Source organism: Oxyura jamaicensis, chromosome 5, assembly GCF_011077185.1.
Source record: "Oxyura jamaicensis isolate SHBP4307 breed ruddy duck chromosome 5, BPBGC_Ojam_1.0, whole genome shotgun sequence".
Classification (NCBI taxonomy): domain Eukaryota; kingdom Metazoa; phylum Chordata; class Aves; order Anseriformes; family Anatidae; genus Oxyura; species Oxyura jamaicensis.
The window spans coordinates 52,137,314-52,155,567 of record NC_048897.1 but is presented as its reverse complement, the minus strand read 5'-3'; the positions used below and the strand labels follow the sequence as shown (position 1 = coordinate 52,155,567).

The 18,254-nt window shown below is 51.8% G+C and overlaps 2 protein-coding genes across 2 annotated transcripts in view; one reads left to right on the top strand and one right to left on the bottom strand.

Moving 5' to 3' along the window:
* Positions 1 to 1,903, top strand: part of MGAT2 (alpha-1,6-mannosyl-glycoprotein 2-beta-N-acetylglucosaminyltransferase) — a 2,397-nt gene extending 494 nt beyond the window's left edge. The window contains exon 2 of the mRNA XM_035328027.1: positions 3 to 1,903. Within this exon, the coding sequence (XP_035183918.1) occupies positions 3 to 1,365 (1,363 nt within the window). The 3' untranslated portion in view covers positions 1,366 to 1,903. The remainder of the gene's footprint in view (positions 1 to 2) is intronic.
* Positions 1,904 to 3,045: 1,142 nt separating this feature from the next.
* DNAAF2 (dynein axonemal assembly factor 2) lies at positions 3,046 to 17,892 on the bottom strand. The gene is made up of 4 exons (XM_035328036.1): positions 16,713 to 17,892; positions 16,130 to 16,616; positions 6,798 to 6,944; positions 3,046 to 4,488 (listed from the first exon to the last, which is right to left on the bottom strand). The coding sequence occupies exons 1-4, from the start codon at positions 17,780 to 17,782 to the stop codon at positions 3,928 to 3,930; spliced, it is 2,265 nt and encodes a 754-aa protein (XP_035183927.1). The 5' UTR covers positions 17,783 to 17,892; the 3' UTR covers positions 3,046 to 3,927.
* Between the last annotated feature and the right edge of the window lie 362 nt (positions 17,893 to 18,254).

Genomic DNA, 18,254 nt, shown 5'->3' with positions numbered 1-18,254 from the left:
TCGGCGGCCGCCGGCGGCGGGTGGCGGAGGAGGATGAGGCTGCGGATCTACAAGCGCAAGGTGCTGCTGCTGGCGCTGGCGCTGGCGGCCTGCGCGCTGGTGCTTTGGAGCGGAGGGCGGCGGAGGCAGCAGCGGGGCGGCACCGGGGAACCGCCGCGGGCGAGCGAGCCGCCGCCGCCGCCTCCTCCGCCGCCGCCTCGCCGCCCCGCCGCCAACGCCTCGGCCTCGGCCGCCCCCCAGCTCGTCCCGCTGCCCGCCGAGAACGAGACGCGGAGCTACCGCTCGCTCGTCTACCGGCTGAACTTCGACCAGCCGCTGAGCAACGCGGGGCGCTTCCCGGCCCGAGGTGCCGGTGCCGGTGCCGCCGACGTGGTGCTGGTGGTGCAGGTGCACGATCGAGCCGAGCACCTGCGGCTGCTGCTCGAGTCGCTGCGGCGGGCGGCGGGCGTGGAGAACGTGCTGCTGGTGCTGAGCCACGACCTGTGGGCCGAGGAGCTGAACCGGCTGGCGGCCGGCGTGGACTTCTGCCCGGTGCTGCAGGTCTTCTTCCCCTTCAGCATCCAGCTCTACCCCCGCGAGTTCCCCGGCCACGACCCCCGCGACTGCCCCCGCGACGTGGGCAAGGCGGCGGCCCTGCGGCTGGGCTGCATCAACGCCGAGTACCCCGACTCCTTCGGGCACTACCGCGAGGCCCGCTTCTCGCAGACCAAGCACCACTGGTGGTGGAAGCTGCACTTCGTCTGGGAGCGGGTGCGGGCGCTGCGAGAGCACGCCGGGCCCGTCGTCTTTCTGGAGGAGGACCACTACCTGGCGCCCGACTTCTACCACGTCCTCAAAAAGCTGTGGGCGCTGCGCGAGCGCGAGTGCCCCGAGTGCCAGATCGTCTCGCTGGGCACCTACAGCCCCGTGCGTGGCGGCTTCGCCGGCCGCGCCGACAAGGTGGAAATGAAGACGTGGAAGTCCACCGAGCACAACATGGGCATGGCCTTTGGCAGAGACACCTACCAGAAGCTCATCGAGTGCACGGACGCCTTCTGCACCTACGATGACTACAACTGGGACTGGACTCTGCAGCACTTGACTGTCTCCTGTCTTCCAAAGTTCTGGAAAGTGCTGGTCCCCGAAATCCCCAGGATTTTCCACACGGGGGACTGTGGCATGCACCACAAGAAATCCTGCAGACCGTCCACCCAGAGTGCCAAAATCGACTCTCTCTTGAACAGCAACCGACAGTACCTGTTCCCCGAAGCCATGAGTATCAGTAAAAGGTACTCCATGGCACCCCTGTCCCCCCACGTGAAAAACGGAGGCTGGGGGGACATTCGGGACCACGAACTCTGTAAGAGTTACCGCAGACTTCAGTGAGGATCGCGCTCGCAGCCTTTTTCTTTCTGAATTGCTCCATACTGTCTTTTACAGGCACACACATGTATAAAAGCATTTATGGGTTGGTTTCTGCTTTAATATGAATAAACGTTCTTGTAAAAGGCGTCCCACGATGGTCATCTTTCATGTTCGGCCACCAGCCTTCAGAGACGGGCGGCTTGCTGCCGCTGGGCCGCTCGGAGCAGCCTCGACACCCGTGCGCAGAAGGCGGCCGTCGCTGTCTTACTGGGAGGAGGAGGAAATAACTTACCTAAGTGCATCCCTCCGGGTGCTCACAGTGTGCTTTTTGTTCCTTTTTCCCCCGACGTGCCCTTGGTGCAGCGTGGAAGGGGCAGCGCGTGGTGAGGAGCGAGCGGACTGAGCCTCCCCGCGGCCCTCGGTACCTGCGTCCCGGTTGGTTTGCGATGTGTTGATGAATATATGAAGGAAAAAAGAAATCATTGTTTTTACTACAATGTAGATAAATATATACGATTTTTTTAGTTCTGCCAAAATAAAATTCTGTTGTTTTGTAATACCAGAGGAGTTCTTGATTATCCCAAAAAGATAACATCACCTTGTGTTGCTAGAAAGCCAGGACTGGGGCGGGAGGGTGCAGGGGGGGTGGGTTTCTTTAGTCCGGAGAGCTGAAGAGATGCCATCGGCCGTTCCAGGAGCGTGCGTTTAACTTTATTAATTTTTTAATGATGCTTACTAATTGAGTTAGAATAGAGAAACAAGTGCGTGACACCCTCACGCTCTTTTGTTTGGAACAAAACTAAAAAGTGCACTTCCAGATCAGCGAGCCGTGTAAGGGGACCGGTGACGGTTCTGCTGCGTGCTGGAAACGCGCCGAAGCGGGGCCGGCAGCCACGAGTAACAGAGCAGCGCCGCTGCGTAACTCCGAGCACTTATTCGCCTGTTCTAAGTGTAACGCTGCATCTGCTTTGATGGCACTTCACTGTAAAGCACAACTGGCAGCAGCAGCACCTACGGAGCTTTTTGTGGAACAGAAGAGTGGCAGCAAAAGCAAACATTCAGCTGAGGTGACAGACAAACAGGTAGAGCTTATGCTGAGAGATTTGGAGGGAGGGAAAAAAAACAAACTTCCCTTTTTAATTAGCTAACGGGGTTGGCGTCCTTCTGACTCCAGCGATCACAGTTACTAATTGAAGGGAAGGACTTGCAGCAAGGCTTGGCTTTTACCAGCATTTGTCACCTGCTTTATGGGTTGTGAATGTATCAGTTAAATGTTCGTTTGAGAGAGCGCCAGGGTTTGTGAAATACTTTAAATAGTATGCAGATGTTTATTTGGAATGTGCCATGATAAAACATTTTTTTTTTTAACGGGTAATTTTACTGCCAAGATTTTGTACGAGCTTTGGAAATTGCTCCATTTTCATAGTTTCACAAAGTCAGGGCTGATTCTGAAAAGAGCTGCGCCAGTTGTGCCAGCCCCTTAGTACCTCCCACGAGGAGTTGCACAACTGTGTGACAGAATCGATCTGGGTTAAACTTAACCCAGCGAAACGCCCACCCTCGTTCAGCTGGAGCCGTGCTGCGCTGGCACAAATCTTTTGGCTTCCGCTGAACTTGTAGAAGTATCACACACGCTGCGTACCCCCGTCCCTGCCAGCACTTGCCTTTAACAGAGCAACGTAGGAGAGATTCCAGAGCAGCTGTGAAACAAGTCAAAAAAAAATCTTCTAAGGTACATTTTTGTCGTGTACAACTCAAAACAAAAAACCAGAAGTTATGTCAGAAGGAGTGAGAAAGGGAACCGAAAGTTTATTATAGATACGTTCTTTTGGTTATCACACCTCGGAGACACGAACTAGTAAACAGCAGGCTGAAGCTGACACAGAACTGAAAAGTGAATCTACTCTGGATGAAATGAATCCATTTTACAAACTGTAAATACTTGGCAGCAGATGCCACAAGACAGGATGCTTCTATTGTGGAATTGAATTTGTTCACTTGACAGACCGGGGTATGTTTGGATGCTGCATAACTGAAGTAATATACCAGGGTGGAATACATAGTTTAAATGATGATTATTTCTAGGAGACTAATTAGAACTTCTCCATGTAATTAGAAATTTCATTTGATTGCTAAAAATCAGTGGCAGCCTAATCCTGCGATTATCACGAAATGAAGGGTTTGAAAAAAATGATGAACACCGCTCATTTCTAGGTGGACTAAATACAGCAGTTCCTGAGGGAGCCATTAGGAGGAGGATATATACAAATAACCTGTGTAATTTAGTAAGAGATTAAGAAAGTGAAATAAATAATAAAGCTGCATTGTCTTCCAGGAACTTAGATTCACCTTCAGCTGCATCATTCTTGTCAGTAACACTATTTCAGCTCATACGTATAATTAAAGGAAACTCAGACCCACTAACTTGAAAAATTATGAACGCCTCAAGTATTCTAAGTTGACGTGGAAACAGAACGGTTTCAGTAGGAGCCTGTTTTCTGCTTTTAGCCCTGAAGTCCTAAACCAGCGCGTGGAAGTCTCAGTAAGCAACAAACAACAGAAGGAAATCCTGAAACAATCAAACTAGTCCAGTTCGTACAGCAAAGAATTCTGAAACGTGACCGCGCAGTGCGTGGTGTGATCCCTGGTGATCTGCACGCTCCCATCCTGCGTGCTCACCTCTCGGAGGAGCGGCGAGGCCGGTCTGCTGCCCGGCGTCCCGCGGGCCGGCTCTGCGTCTGCAGCTGCTTCCTCCCCTTCCATTTTCGCCTGCCCTTCCAGCAGAAGGCCCGCTTGTTTGTCAGATGCTGAGGACGCAGCCGTTTCACCTACTGTGAGAGCGCAGTCTAAATCTGGTTCGTTGCTCCTAGATTTGCCAGGAACTGCTGAACTGGTGTCAGAAGGTTCATGCTGCAAACAATGGTGTGAACTACAGTCTCCTTTTCCTATTGTTTCAGCTGGTACAAGAGATGTAGAAGTTTTGCTGCTTTCTGTAGCACAATCTTCAACCGTGTCAGCTGCAGTACAGGTTGTTTCTGTCTTGGTTTGGAAGGAGTCATCGTTCGTCTTCTCAGCGGGATCTCCTTCTGAGCTGTTCGCTGTTTGTTCTTTTTCATCACGTTCACTATGGGCAGCTTCCTGCGGCTGTTGAGGAAATAAATTGTTTTAAATTTGAAACCAACCATGCACAGAGAACTGCTGTAACATCAGGCCAGAACACTTGTTCCTCCAACATCTGCCACCACAAAGCAGTCGGTACGGTGCCGAGGGTTTCCTGATCCTGTAAAAGTGCGTGGGAACAAGTGGCAGGGAGGCTGCTCGCTTCCCAAAGGTTTCCTCCGCGGTAGGAAATGCTGCAGGGCAGCTGCCACAGTCACAGCAGATATCACAATGAACGGGGGGCATGGGGGAAAAAAGGCCAGTCACCACACCCAGGCCCTTGTTTTCTGGAACTCGGGGGATAAAAATCAGTCAGAGGCTCTAAACCTTCATTGCAAGAAGCGTGCGTTAGCCTTACAGGTAAGGAAATCACTCCCTTGTTGTATGAGAAAGCAGTATCTGGTGCGTGAGCTGTCAGTCAGCCCTCTCAGTCAGCCTAAGTGAGTTCATCGAGGAATTGTTCCTGTTTGCCTCAGGAGAGCACGAACTGAGAGACCTGCTCCTGCCTAGGTAGCAGTTACCAATCCCACTGCTGAAGCAGTCGCTAGCTAACAAAAAGTGGCAGGTAAGCCGTACGTCCCCAGCAGTGGGCAGCCAGGGTCAGGCAGGCTGTGCCCAGGAGCAGCTGAATTCAGGGATTCACAGCCCTGCATTGCTCTCTCACTTCCCCAGCCCCTCCTGACCCCAAAGCCACTGCTCGCACCACTAAAGACACGGCAGAAATGTACCAGGAAGTCCTCGGCGCTGCGTGGTTCTCCCACAGGGAAGCGGGAATCATTTAAGCTAGCCCACTTTCCCTTCCTTAGGTACCAAAACATCCACCTTAGCTCTCCAACAATCCAGATTTTGAATTTTTATGCCGTCCACGCTAGCTACAAAAGTGAAGTCTGTCAAGTACTGCTGGAAGCACTGCTGTTAGGGCAAACTCCAGTCCCCCAGCCAAGTTACTGCAGTCACGTGCCTCATCTGAGCTTGCTTTCCAAGAAGTCATCTGCACGTTAACTCTATCTGCCATCTCCGGCTCACGGCCACAAAAGTAACCCCACTGTCCCTGTGTATTATCTTTCCTTCAAGAGGAGTTTTAAGTGAATTTCTGGTGCAATGTCTATCAAGAAATCCCAGTCGATTTGGGGGCTTTACCTCACGTTTTCCTGTTTACAAAACTAGTCATGTTTTCTTCTGACAAACAGAAGGGAGAAAAACTGTGATGGTCATGCCCCTGTGAAATTAAATCCTAAATAAGAAAAAAAAATGAAAAACAGAAGATGAAGAGCCAAAAGAGTTAATTTCTTTTCTAATACTGGTGCAAGTTTTCCAAATGATTTCTGACAAGTTCTTTAAGCTTCACCTTTCAGTTTCCTACCTTGCAGAGGGAGGTCACTTTAATCCTGGGACAAACTTCAGAAACAGACCCCCCTGTACCCCTTACATAGAGAGGTGACCGAGGAAGAGGGGGAGCCTGAATGATGCCTTAAACATTACAAGCTGTGATTTTGAGACCAGAGTTTAAGATGAATCGTCCCGCGTTTAACTATCTACACAACAGGAAACCACCAAGTATTCAAACAATTGGACTGAACAGAGATAACAAGACCCCATTCTTCACAGACAAAATCCTCAAGGTTTTCTCTATCTTTGTGATAAGGCGGAGAGCGTGAAACACTGGCAGCAACTGAGCACCCTCTGTCCATCTTAATGAGCCCCTTCTCTTTCATGCTGTGCAGGCAGCTTCTTGGCCTCTCCTTCCCACCCCTGCCCATGGCAGGGGGGTGGAAATAGAGGATCTTTAAGGTCCCTTCCAACCCAAACTCTTCTGCTCTGTGATTCCATGACCCCAGGCCCCCTGTGGGGTATGCTCAGCTCTGGTCACCAGGCTCTACCCTAAAGGTGTCTGTGCAAAAGGTGGCATGCTTTAACCACGGGCTCTATGGACACAAATTTTTGTACACATGAAGAACATGCGGTATTCACTCATTTAGTTCCATTTTAAGAAAACTCTGGTTCTGTTCTGAAGACATCTGCCAGGAGAAAGTACTGTTTTCAATGATTTTGTCACGGCTTTCCATCTTTCCAATGAAATCCTGGACATTTCGATCCCTTGGCCACATTAAAAGGCAGAAGCATGAACCCGTTTCTAAAAGCTGGCATTTATACTTACAGATGCACCGTACTCTGTGGTTTTCCCTGCTGTATCAAGACAAAACAGGAACAAAGCTGCTCCAGTCAGATTTGATATTATGAGGCTGAAGTACACAAATCCATCAGTGATACATACAACTGCCAGCGATCCTTACCTTCAGCCTGATTTGACTTCTGTCCTCTGTAACATCAAGCACTTCAATTAATGGTTGACTTTCCAGTTCTGACTGTGTAGAAAAGGAAGGGCATAGAACAGTGTCTAGGAATCCATCAACGTTTTCTTCACTGACAAACAATCTCTCCTAAAGAAAAGAAAGAATAGGTTATGTTCTTGTTGTACTACAGTTGAGTGCCACTGGAGCAAGAAGCCCTCTCAAAGCATCGCTAGGACCCCGATTCACAAAGCACTTTTCACAGCACACTCACTTCTAGATAGACCCAACGCTGGCCATTCAGAAGCGATGAGGTGAAACGAATTTGGACCGCGGTGCTTAGCTCATTTTGATTACAAGCGTGGATCCTCATTATACACAGAGAGAAACTTTTGTTTTCTCTCTTTGATACGTGATTAATATATAGATCTAGGTTCCCTCCGAGGAATGATCCGCACAGCACTGTTCTGCTGTCCTCACCCGCCTTAACGTCAGGAAGGCCTCAAGCATTTATGGATTTGTTTCAGTGTCTTACTTTAGGAAAATGTAAACACTTCATTCATTCCTCAGGCTTAGAGATCAGACCTTCTAAAGCAAAAGCTATGAAACATGCATGACAATATCTGTTTCACATCCATCTGAGAAGGTTTCTCAGATCTCCACTTAGGCAAGAGTAAACACCGGTAGGAGAAAACAGAGGTACCACAGTTACGGACGGTCTGGGGCACATTTTGAGGCCCTTGATGTGCCGTTCAGAAGCAGGGTGAAACATGTTGCTACAGGTTTTAAGATTTAAATCACTTACAGGTAATTAATCGTCCTAAAATATATCCTGGAGGAGCGTTTCATAAGAATGACAGAGCTCGCCCTGTCCTTCTTCCGAAAACATCTGCTCTAGGCTGTGGGTACAGACAGACTTCACAGTAAAAATGCTCTGACTTAGGACTATTCTTATGCTCTGAGAATTACCTTTCCCATTTAACAATTGTTTCATTGGAAATAGTAGGAAAAAGTTGTAAGCCATCTATTTTAAGTCATATTTTTAATTTTATCGTTCCAGTTCTACCCTCTTGTCAACCCAACTCAAGTTTAATTCAATTGTCACTGCCATCTTGCAGGCTGAGAAGCAAAAAGGCAGTTCTGCACATTTTTGGCCCCCTACGGATGTAGCCTTATGCACAGTCAGATGCTGCAGTGCTCCTACAGTACAAAATTTAACTGTCATCTGTAAAAAAAAATCTGCATGGGAAAAATAAAATAGCTTGTTTTTTCGCTATTTAAATTAGAAATCACAATATGGGATGTCGTAACGTAGTGCTGGTTTTCAAAAGCACAGGATTAAATACATTTTCTACCCAGAAAGATTACAATCCAGGCAAACATCCAACAGCGGGTGCAGGCGGTCTGTGAGGAGGCTGAACTACGGCCCTGTTCCCTGGCAGAAAACCCTCCCGTAACAGAGATGCATCTCACGTTGTCGTGTACGGAGCCCCCAGAGTGGTTATTCCCTCCTGTTCCTTCCTTTCTCGCCTGCCAGAGGGACCCCGCTGGTGTGCTGGGGTCACAGGAATATTCTGCAGAGTTCAGAAGGGGTCAGGGTAAAGGAACAAGGCGTGCAGCACGGGCACAAACTCCCAGCGTTCGTGACCTGGATCATCAGCACGGCCTTGGGCAGCACAGGGGATTCATTCCCGTCGCCGTGCCCACACAGTGCAGTGCTCCCTGCGGGGCTCAACCACTGCGGGCTCTGGTCTCAGCACCGTGGCTGTGATTCTCTGCTTCCCCCCAGAGCTGCTGTGACTGTACTTAAGTCTTTTTGCCTTCATTTTTCTATATAAAATGAGGATAATGTGGTTTTTTTCCCCTCTGAACCTGTATTTGTTTTGTCTAGCGAGAGCATAAGCCGTTTATAAAAGGATTCTTACTGTGCATTTGTGCTCCTAACAACAGCGGTACCCGATCTGGCTGATGTCTGTAAGCCACGCAACAACAAAACCAAATCCCAGGTGCAGGAATCCAGAGAGGAGATGCTTTAAATGACAACAGTTCTGCTATGTCTAAAGACAGCAAACCACGTCCCCAGGTCTCTTTGTCTGACCTGACTTCCACTGGCCGGTCCCTCGCAGGGGCTGCCCAGTACAGCCCTGGCCGAGCAGCAGCACGGGGGGCAGAAACGGCATCACAAGGGCACTGGGGAAAGGGCAGGAGACGTGAGCAGATCCGAGAGGGCCCCTCCGAGTGACCGTGAGGGTCGGGAAGCTGCAGCTGGAGCCGCCTCTGCAGCCAAGGCCGGGAGCGCCGGCACCGAAGCGAGTGGGGGCTTGGCGTCAGGGAGCGCCAGGCACAGCATCGCCCTTCAGAAACAACCCCCACTATTTATTTTTTTCTGATTCAAAGCAAAATAACAGTATTTCCTGTGAAGAAAACCAGTTAAGAAAACAGAACGGAAGGCCTGCTGATCAGTACTCTAGACAACGATAAGAGGTGATGTTGCCTGAGATGATGCCTGCACCACTTGAATTACCACGAGCCCGTTCCTCCAGGTTTAGCACCAGCTTGGCAACGTATTCCCCGAGCCGCACGCTCACATTTCAAGGAAGTATTTAAAGTTTTGTCACCAGTGGCCTGTCATAAATCAGAATGCCGTGTGCTGTACACACAAGCAGTGCCGTTTGTTACCGAGACAATGACTGCCATTAGCGTGTTCAGACAACCAGCAACTGTAATTCGAACTTTGCATTCACTGCGAGCATATGCCGAGGCATTTATATGACTGCAGATGTTATCAAAGCACAGAGTTTGGCAAAAAGTGATCCAGGAATTTATTTAAAGCCTGTTTGCTCTGGCTTACGAGAGCAGCAGAGGACAGGCTTCCACAGATGATTTCAATGACCCTGTGAAGTAATGATGCGGTTTTAAACAGTTTGTTTCCTGATATTTATGCCAGGCCGGTAGCAACTTAGAATCACACTTGTTTCCCCCCTCCCCCCCCAGTCTGCTGCTGCTTGGTCCAGGCTCATTTTTCCCTGCAGCCAACCCCAGGCCAAATGGACACGAAGGTTAGCAGGGACGGCCCTGCCTTGCAGCGCAGCCCTCGCACGGCAGCGCGTCCCCGCAGCGCCAGCGGTCGCAGCCCAGCGTGGGTCCCCCCAAGCACCCGAGTACCTGGCTCTGCATCACGTTACGCAAACTCATCACCAGCTTTGCAGCAGGACAGACCTCGGGCTTGCATTACGTGCACGCCGGCTGCAGCGAGAGGCTGATTGCAACGAGAGAAGAGACTTGGACCTACCGACCTGCCAGCCCTCGGTCCGCACAGTCCCACTGCAAACCAGCTCAGCACGGGGCTCTGAAGGTTGTGGAGAACAGAATTACTGAACGGGGGAGAAAATTTTAATCTTTGCAGTCATGGGCACCTTATAAAACAGCTCAAAAGATGCTTTCATGTGCTTAATCAATAGGTTAATAACGTTTCCTGACACAACTGTTCTGGGTAAGTACATGACTCCCATAATGCGCCTAGCAATTAAAGGCTATTCAGATATTAGACTTTTATATCAGAAGAAAACTATGATTTTTAAGTTAGAGAGGTTACAATCCAAAAAAAATCAAATATGCCTGTACTGTTCTTCTTTTCCAACCTCCTCCGGCCTCCCAAAAACTTGCCAAGAGTCCTGAAACGCTGAGCGCACGATTAAATGAACCAAAAATAAACTTCTGTAAGATTAAGCAGAACAGTCTCGGTTTCTAGCATCACCTTCTAAGAAGTGATCCCTAACCGAAGTCTATCAACTCTTCACAATAGTTCAGAAACTGAAAACTGTAACGCAGATGGAGGAATTGAAAGGCAGCACGTAACACAGCTCAAAACGGTGTGGAAACGAGGGCAAAAGTAGAGCGAGCAGGAGTGCATCTGATCTCGCAGCCAGCTGGGATCCAGCACCTCTGCTAGGATCTCCAAGTGCCCTTCAGGAGCACACCGCAGCATCTGCTCTGTTCTCCAGTACAGATTTTTTTTTCCTGAAGGTCAGGGGCTTAAAATGAAGAGGTATCTTATGCTTCCCAGCACAACTCCGTAGGCTGCACGCTCGGTTGCTTCTGGACCCAGGACGGTTTCTTCCCAAGAGCCCCAACCTCGGGACTGCCGGGCACGACGAGGGCCCCAGCACGGGCCCGGGGGTGCACCCACAGGAGCACCCCCAGCACACCCTGCCGGTGCTGGGAGCAGCGAGCTCTGCTGGCTGCACCTCACATGCAGCTGCCTTCTCCTCCAGGGAAAGTGTGGCCTCCCCGCAGCGCCCACCGGGGCCACGTCTCTGGGCACTCCATCACCTGCACCGCCTGCAACAGGTCCGAGGGCACAGACAGGACAAATACCACGTCTAACGAGATAACAAGTGGGATTAGTTAGCAAGAGTTCAGATTTGGGTCCCTCAGTTACAAAGACAGCTACAAATAATCCTCTTCTCATGATTTTTCTGCACGCGGGTCGCAGCGGGTGTTTGTTGTGGAGGAGCTGCCCCTTCGCATTCCTGCTGTCAAAGCAGGAGGCCCAAGTCCACGGGTTCGACACGTGGCACTCAATGTGCAGCACGCTCACCAGGGGTTACAGCGCTTCCGCGGAATTCACCAGCTCCTTTCTAAAGGAAAAAAGCAACAAGAGCTTGGAAAGGATCTCCTTCGCTGGGCTCTGGTGGCCGTGCCAAGCAGAAAAATCACAGGACGTTTCATGTTCAGTAACATGCCTGCTAAAACCTTCTCCAGGAAGACATCGGCATTCCCCCAGAAGTTAAGCACAGCTTTTGTGTCGCTGCACAGCTCCCTTTTGGGTATCTGTGTTAGGTAATCCTCACAAAAACACTGCAAGCCATGAGCTAATCAGGAATGTTTAGTGCAACATTTTTCATTCCGTAACCGTTAAAAATAAATAAATCTCAGTCTGTAGCAAAGCAGAGGAAAATGCTCCCCCCTGTTCTCCAGAGCTCTGCAGGGGCTCGCTTCCTCAGCAGTCACCTCACCATGAATTAAATCTTAATATTCTCCATGGCGTTACGTGGGCTTTTATTGCAACAGGTTTGTTGGTTTGGGTTTTGTTTTCCTTTGTTAGCAAAGAGGAGATTCTACATGGTACGGTAATGGGATAAAAAAAAGCAATATTTTTTTTCTGGGGTGCCCCAGCCAGACCCCCGGAGCAGGACAGCGAGGGGGTCCTCCGAACAAAGTCCTTGAGCATGCCGAGAAGAGCGAGGGTCAGCACAAGTGGGCATTCCTGCGTTACCCCCATGTTTCTAGTCACGTGAAAACGGGCACACATGACTCTTTTGGGGCCATGCGCAATTCATTATTTACCAAACATGTTTCACGTGCCAAGAACAGAGACTCCAAGCCTCAGTAGCTGCGATGCACCCACCAGAAAACTGGATTTATTCCTGTTCAGAATGAAGCGTTAGCCCCGGGAGACCAAACGCAAGACGACGGTGCTTCACGAAGGCACGATTTCAGCCATTTCCCTACTCCAGCTCCGCCGTAAACCAGGACGTTCCGGGACACGCTGTTCTCAGAAACCTTGCCTGGCAGGCTTACAGATTTATTAATGGTTATCTAACTCTCAGCCATTCTTTTTCACAATATACTGCGCAGGCTCTCTTAAAATGAAAGGGAATTCTCTGATGCAGGAGGTTGGTACAGCTGGTACTGCGATTGAACACAACTGCCGGTGACAAAAGATAACTTTTAAGCCCTTGAAATACAAGCGACCCTGGTCCAAGAAGTCCAAAGTTATGAAATTTCTGTCTTTATAGGATTTCTGCTCACCGTGGCGAGTGTGAAGAGAGAGCATGGCCAAGGAGAAAAACTACTCAGAAAGAAAAAGAAGCAATGGCTGCAAACGCTGACTAAAAAGTCACGGCGCGGAGTCAGCAGAGCGCTATGCGTTGTACGGGGAAGTGGTAAAACCAAGGGGACGTTAAGAGCTACCAAACGAAGGAATACTGGCAATGACACACTTAAGGTCTGGGGGGTGGAGGACTGTTGCACGGTAAAGATGTGCTGAAAATAAGCACTGGCTTTAGCTGGGGTGAGGATCCAGACTGCTCAGCATCTATGGAAACTGCGCTCTAAATATATCGTCTTTCAGCACAGGGATTCAAACGTGTCTGACTTCACAAAAGGAAAACCAGTCCTTGAAATTGTGTTTCAAGAACGTTGTCCTAAGCACAAGCTCGACTCATTCTTCTACCATTATCTGTATCAGTCCAATTTCTGAGGAGAAAAGAGGGCAGCACGATAACGGGAGCGTGACAACCACGCAAGGCAGGGCTGTGCAATTACTGGCCCTGTTATCGCGCACGTTGATCTGGCAGAGGCACACGGGCAATAAAAACCCAGCAATAGACGCTGCACAACATCAGAGTCCAGGGATGGGGCTGCTGAAGAGATGCATTCAGCTCATGCAGAGAACAATTACCCGTTTTCCTGTCCGTTTGGCGCGTTAACGGGAGACGATTCCACGGGCAGCCTAACGGGTTTGTAGCAGCCGCTGTGGCAAGGGGCACCGCTGAGCTGGGCAGATTTCCGCCGTAACCAACCCAGCGAGGAGCCCGCTCCTAGCAGCCTGGAAAACAGCAACCCTTGGTCTGCAGTGAGAAGCAGCTTCCCAGGAGGCAGCAGAGCAGGCATTTCCCACCCATAAAAAACACTGGCCTCTTCGTGCGCTATCCTCTGGCTATGCTGCTGTAGGGAAGAGGCTACAAAGCAGCTGGCAGAAGAACAACTGGGAGGTAAAGGACAAAATCCCTGCTCACCTAGCCCACCAAAAGCTGCCTAAAGCCATTAAACAGGGCGCTGCTGCTGTGCATATTCCAGAAACGCTCTCTTCTGTGACTGATGCAACTCCTCAACGCTGAAAACGTAGCTCTAATTTATAGGAATAGATTCAAAGGAAAAAAATACCAGCAATTACGGCAGACAAATTGGAGAAATCAACGTAAGTAGAAGAGAAACGACCACAAGCAAATTGTTAATGGACAGAGGACGGCAAATAATAGTAGCTCTAATTAAATATTAATTTTTCTCACTTCACTCTGAGTGAATGCAGCTATCTGTGCTGGCACAGGCACTTCTGGGAAACAGCAGTTAAAAAAAAAAAGCAAACAGAACAAATGACTTCAGATTATTTCAACTGCTTCAGTTTGCAGGCTTGTATCCAAAAGGACTGCACCCCAGAAGAAATCAATCTTCTTTACTCCGCTGCATGAATGAATGGCTGGGAGGCCTATGACTAATTCCAAGTCTCCTCCTCCCACTACTCCATCCAAAACATTTGGCAATATATAATAAATTCAGGCCATTGAAAGACTTTTTTTGTCACAACAAGGTAATATTGACTAAAATCCCATTACTGGCCAGCCTTTAAACACCTTTCAATAGAAGGATGTTCCCCCAGTCATAATAATGACTACACACACCAAGCAGCCTAACAATTAGACAGATCAAAGCGTGCAAACATGTCAATCAACCACCGTACCGAAGACGCACTTCAAGCAGAATCTCCTCTTCCCAAACTGAATTTTCAGCAGTAACTCCACAGTCACAGAAAGCTGCTTTTTCACTAAAATAAGTAGATTTTTGCTACAACCATTTAAAATGACAAATGCTAAAGAAACCGAGTATGACAGCAGTGCGTCCAAACCACTTCATCCTCACCACCTTACTGCTTCTGCCAAACTCCCTGGAAAACTAAGCAGGCTGTGAGATACGACAGTGGAAGATTGCATTTAGGCCTGTTTGCCATAAAATAACGAGCAAGCAGACTGACGTGCAGCATGGCACGTGATGAAAGAGATGGAAATCCAGACTACGTGAAAAAGCAGGTAAAATGCCCGTAGTGCCTACCCGTCCCTTCTACACACACACAGAACAGGGCCAGCAGTCTGCACCATGGCTAGCTTGACGCAATTCGGCACCCAGTACTGGATCACACCGATTAACGTTAGTGCCAAATGTTTTGTGGTCCCACTTGTACAGACTTGCAAGCTCCTGCTTTGGTAAAAGTCAAGGAAACGCACTGCAAACAGTTCCGTGTGGGTGGTTCTCAATAAATCCATCTGATCCGCACCCAAACCGATGAGCTCCTTCCTCAGAGGAGTTCACAGGAAAGGTGTGCAGCCTACTAGATGGGAAATAAAATATGAAGAGTCAGCTGTAGGTATATTAGTTGGATAATTGTATCTCCCCGAGAATCATGCAGTATTTTCTAATTGTAGGGACAGAGCAATTAAGACACCCCAAGCCATCATCCCACTGGATATATGTTGTCTGCTAGTTTTGGGGACTTGCACTCCCATGGTTTGTGATCCAAACTGCAAAGGGTTTTGTTGTTCTAAAACAAAGCTCAACTCAAAAGCACTGGGCTGAAAAGTTACATAAGAATTATGCAGCCTTAATCCCTGCTCACGAGAAGTTCTTTGAAGCACTGAGCTTCCAGAATAATGTAGTTCTGCCCAAAACTCGTGTCAGTGCTTCTTCACAGCAGGAGTGCCACAAGGTGAGCATCTTTTTGGGGAGGCTGCCAGCTCTCAGTTAGTAGCATCAGCCAGATGCAGCAGACATGCCACGCTCCTCCCATCACACAGAGCATCATCCTCTGCCTAACAACCCATAAAATAATAAAACATCTAAACTAGAATCATACTGGGATTTGTAAGAAGAGGGGATGAAGAACTAGGCCAGCAAAATGGCAGTGAGCAGCTGTCTGTAGCACCCTGCTTGAACTAGCAGGTGTTCCTGCAATGTAAACAGAAATTCTGTCCTGAAAGACAGACAGGTATACTCACACACCTGCTTCAGTGAGTTGTATGCATGTATGTACCTCTGATGTCTTATAAACACCTCCTTTCTTCATGCGCACAGGTCAGCATGAGCCAGATGGTTGTTTACACAGCCTTAAAGACTAAAGCTAAGGACACAGCACAGGCCCTGTTTTTGTTATCAGTGTTTCCCTTAGGAAAAAAAAAAAAAAAAAAAAAAAAAAAAACATCAGCTCAGGAGGCAGAAGCCATTTCAGCTCCAAGGACAAAGTTATCAGCTCCGTGGCATGACCTCCGTGCTGCTGGTACAAGACCGCTGCTAATTGTGTCGTTACACTGACGTCTGGTCACAGCCCTCGGAGGGAAGCGATTTCCGTCATCACCAGCTTCTTCCGAGCTGGGACCGATAACCTAACGGCTCCCAGAGATATCATTCATAAACAACTCCAAAAGCGGGAGCCGCACGCTCGAGCGAGGCTGTGCCACGGCCGGGAGCAGGATGAGCAACCTGCCACCTGAGGCTGTTACCTGCAGAGCAGAGGCGTCAAGGCCGAAGCTGAATTTCTCCCAGGGCCCGGTGCTCCCGGGGGCCTTGGCGAGCCCGATGGCAGCGTTGTGGGCGCTTACACTGACGCTGGTTTCGGGGGCTGCCAGCCTGTTTGCTGGAGGAAACCTCAGGAAGAGGGAGTAGGCAGCGGTGGCACTGGAGAAGCGGAGGCTGTAGTGGTTCGTGCCCACGTCCCCCCGGAGGCTCTGGGGCTGGATGCCGGGCACGGGCAGCAGCAGGGTGAGGGAGGCCTCATCCTGGCGGCAGCGGAAGGGAGGGCACAGGGCAGGCTCGGGGCTGCCGTGGCCCCGGGGCTGAGCCATGTCGCCCGGGCCGTCCTCAGCCTCCAGAGGGGCTGGGCACGGGGGGGAGCCCCCGGTAAGGCCACCGGGCTCGGGGCTGGCGGGGGAAGCGGCCCCTGAGCGGGGGGGATCCCCGGGGGGAGTGGAGGGGTCGGGGGGGTCCTCACTGCTCCACGTGCCGCAGGAGGAAGGAGGAGGGGAAGAAGGAGGAGGAGAAGGAGGAGGAGCAGCAGCCCCGTCGCCGCCCCCCTCAGCCGCCGGCTCCCCGCCGGGGCCGGGCTCCTCCAGCCGCCCCCCGTCCTCCTCCTGCGGCTGCCGGGGGCCGGTGGGCTGCACGACGGGCAGCGTGACGAGCAGCCGCCGCTCGGCCTTGTTGAAGGCGGCCCGGCCGCGGCTCTCGTCCACGGCGTAGGGCAGGCGGAGGCGGAGGCGGTAGGCGGGCCGCTGCGAGTCGAGGCGCAGCTCCCGCGGGCGGACGTCGAGCACGGCCTGGGCGGCGGAGCTCAGCAGCGGCAGCTCCACCGTCACCACCAGCTCCCGCGGCACCGGGCTGGGCGCCGAGTCGCGGCAGCAGCGGTAGTCCTGCAGCTCCACGTAGGAGCGCTGCCGGAGGCTCCAGCGAGGCGTGGTGGGGCCGGTTTCACGGGACGGGGGGGAGGCGGGAGGGTCCGGGACGGGATCGGGGACGGGGAAAGGTGGCAGCGGGCAGCCGGTGTCGCCGGGCGGCGGCGTCGGGCCGCCGGGCAGAGGGGTGCGGATGACGGGAGCCTGCGGGACGCCCTTGTAGGAGGCCCCGCGGAGAACGGCGGCGTTGGTGCGGTCGAGCTGCACGGAGAAGCGGCGCTCCACGGCCTCCAGCGCCGTGTCGCTGAGCAGGCGGCGGAAGCGGGGGCTGCGGGCGGCCAGGCGCAGGGCCGATGGATGGAAAACCACGTCGTAAACCAAGCGGCGGCGGCCGCCCCGGCTCAGCTCCTCGCGGCCCGGCGCCAGGCTGTAGGGCAAGGCCCAGCGGTGGCCGCCGGGCTCGGCGCGGGCCTGCGGGCGGTCGACGTGCGGGTTGCTGCAGACGTTGAGGTAGCAGCGGCGGGAGCCGGCCTGGCTGGTGCGCAGCACGTAGCCGGGGGTCGGGTGGATGAAGCGCACCTCCACGCCGCGCTCCCGTTCCAGAGCCGTCACCTCCTCCTCGTACAGCCGCCGCTGCTCGGGGTCGGCCAGCTCGGCCGCGTACTCGGCGAACAGCTCGCGGAAGCGCGGCTCGCGGAAGGCCTGCCGCAGCCGCTCCGCTTCCTCGGCGCTCAGCTCCAGCTCCTCCAGCCGCCCCGCGACCGCCATCGTCCCCCGGTCCGGCCCGGCCCGGCCCGGCCCGGCCGCTCGGGTCGCCGTGGAGACGCCAAACAAGATGGCGGCTCCCCGCCCGTTGCTGTGGTGACGCTAAACAAGATGGCGGCGGGGCCCGGCGGCCGGTTGCCGTGAGGGCGCCATGGTGGTTGGTGGCCCCTTGCCTTCCCCCCGTGGTTTTCCTCAGTGCGCCGGCCCGACCCGGGGTAGAAAAGGCGGCAGCTCTCCGTTTTAAGGCAAACCATGCGCATATATATAATATAGATATAGATATAAGCACTGCCTGGCCCTGAGTTCCCCACTTTTCTGGTTGGTCCAGCAGCAGGATTTCCAAAAAGCACCCACCAGAAATGTCAAAGGACCATGTTCTTGTCCCCCTTACACCTCTCCTCACCGTAGCTAACGTTATTCACTAATTATATTGCCAGCAGTAATCAGTGCTTCACAACTCTTCCTCAGACCTTTC

Bases quoted from the DNA above. Each gene is read 5' to 3' on its own strand.
- DNAAF2 (XM_035328036.1), bottom strand. From the start codon at position 17,782: ATGGCGGTCGCGGGGCGGCTGGAGGAGCTGGAGCTGAGCGCCGAGGAA. The intron at 6,945-16,129 runs GTAACAGCCTCA...TCTTTTCTTTAG, and splicing joins TTGACGCCTCTGCTCTGCAG to GAGAGATTGTTTGTCAGTGA. The intron at 4,489-6,797 runs GTAAGGATCGCT...TTTCCTCAACAG, and splicing joins GAAGTCAAATCAGGCTGAAG to CCGCAGGAAGCTGCCCATAG.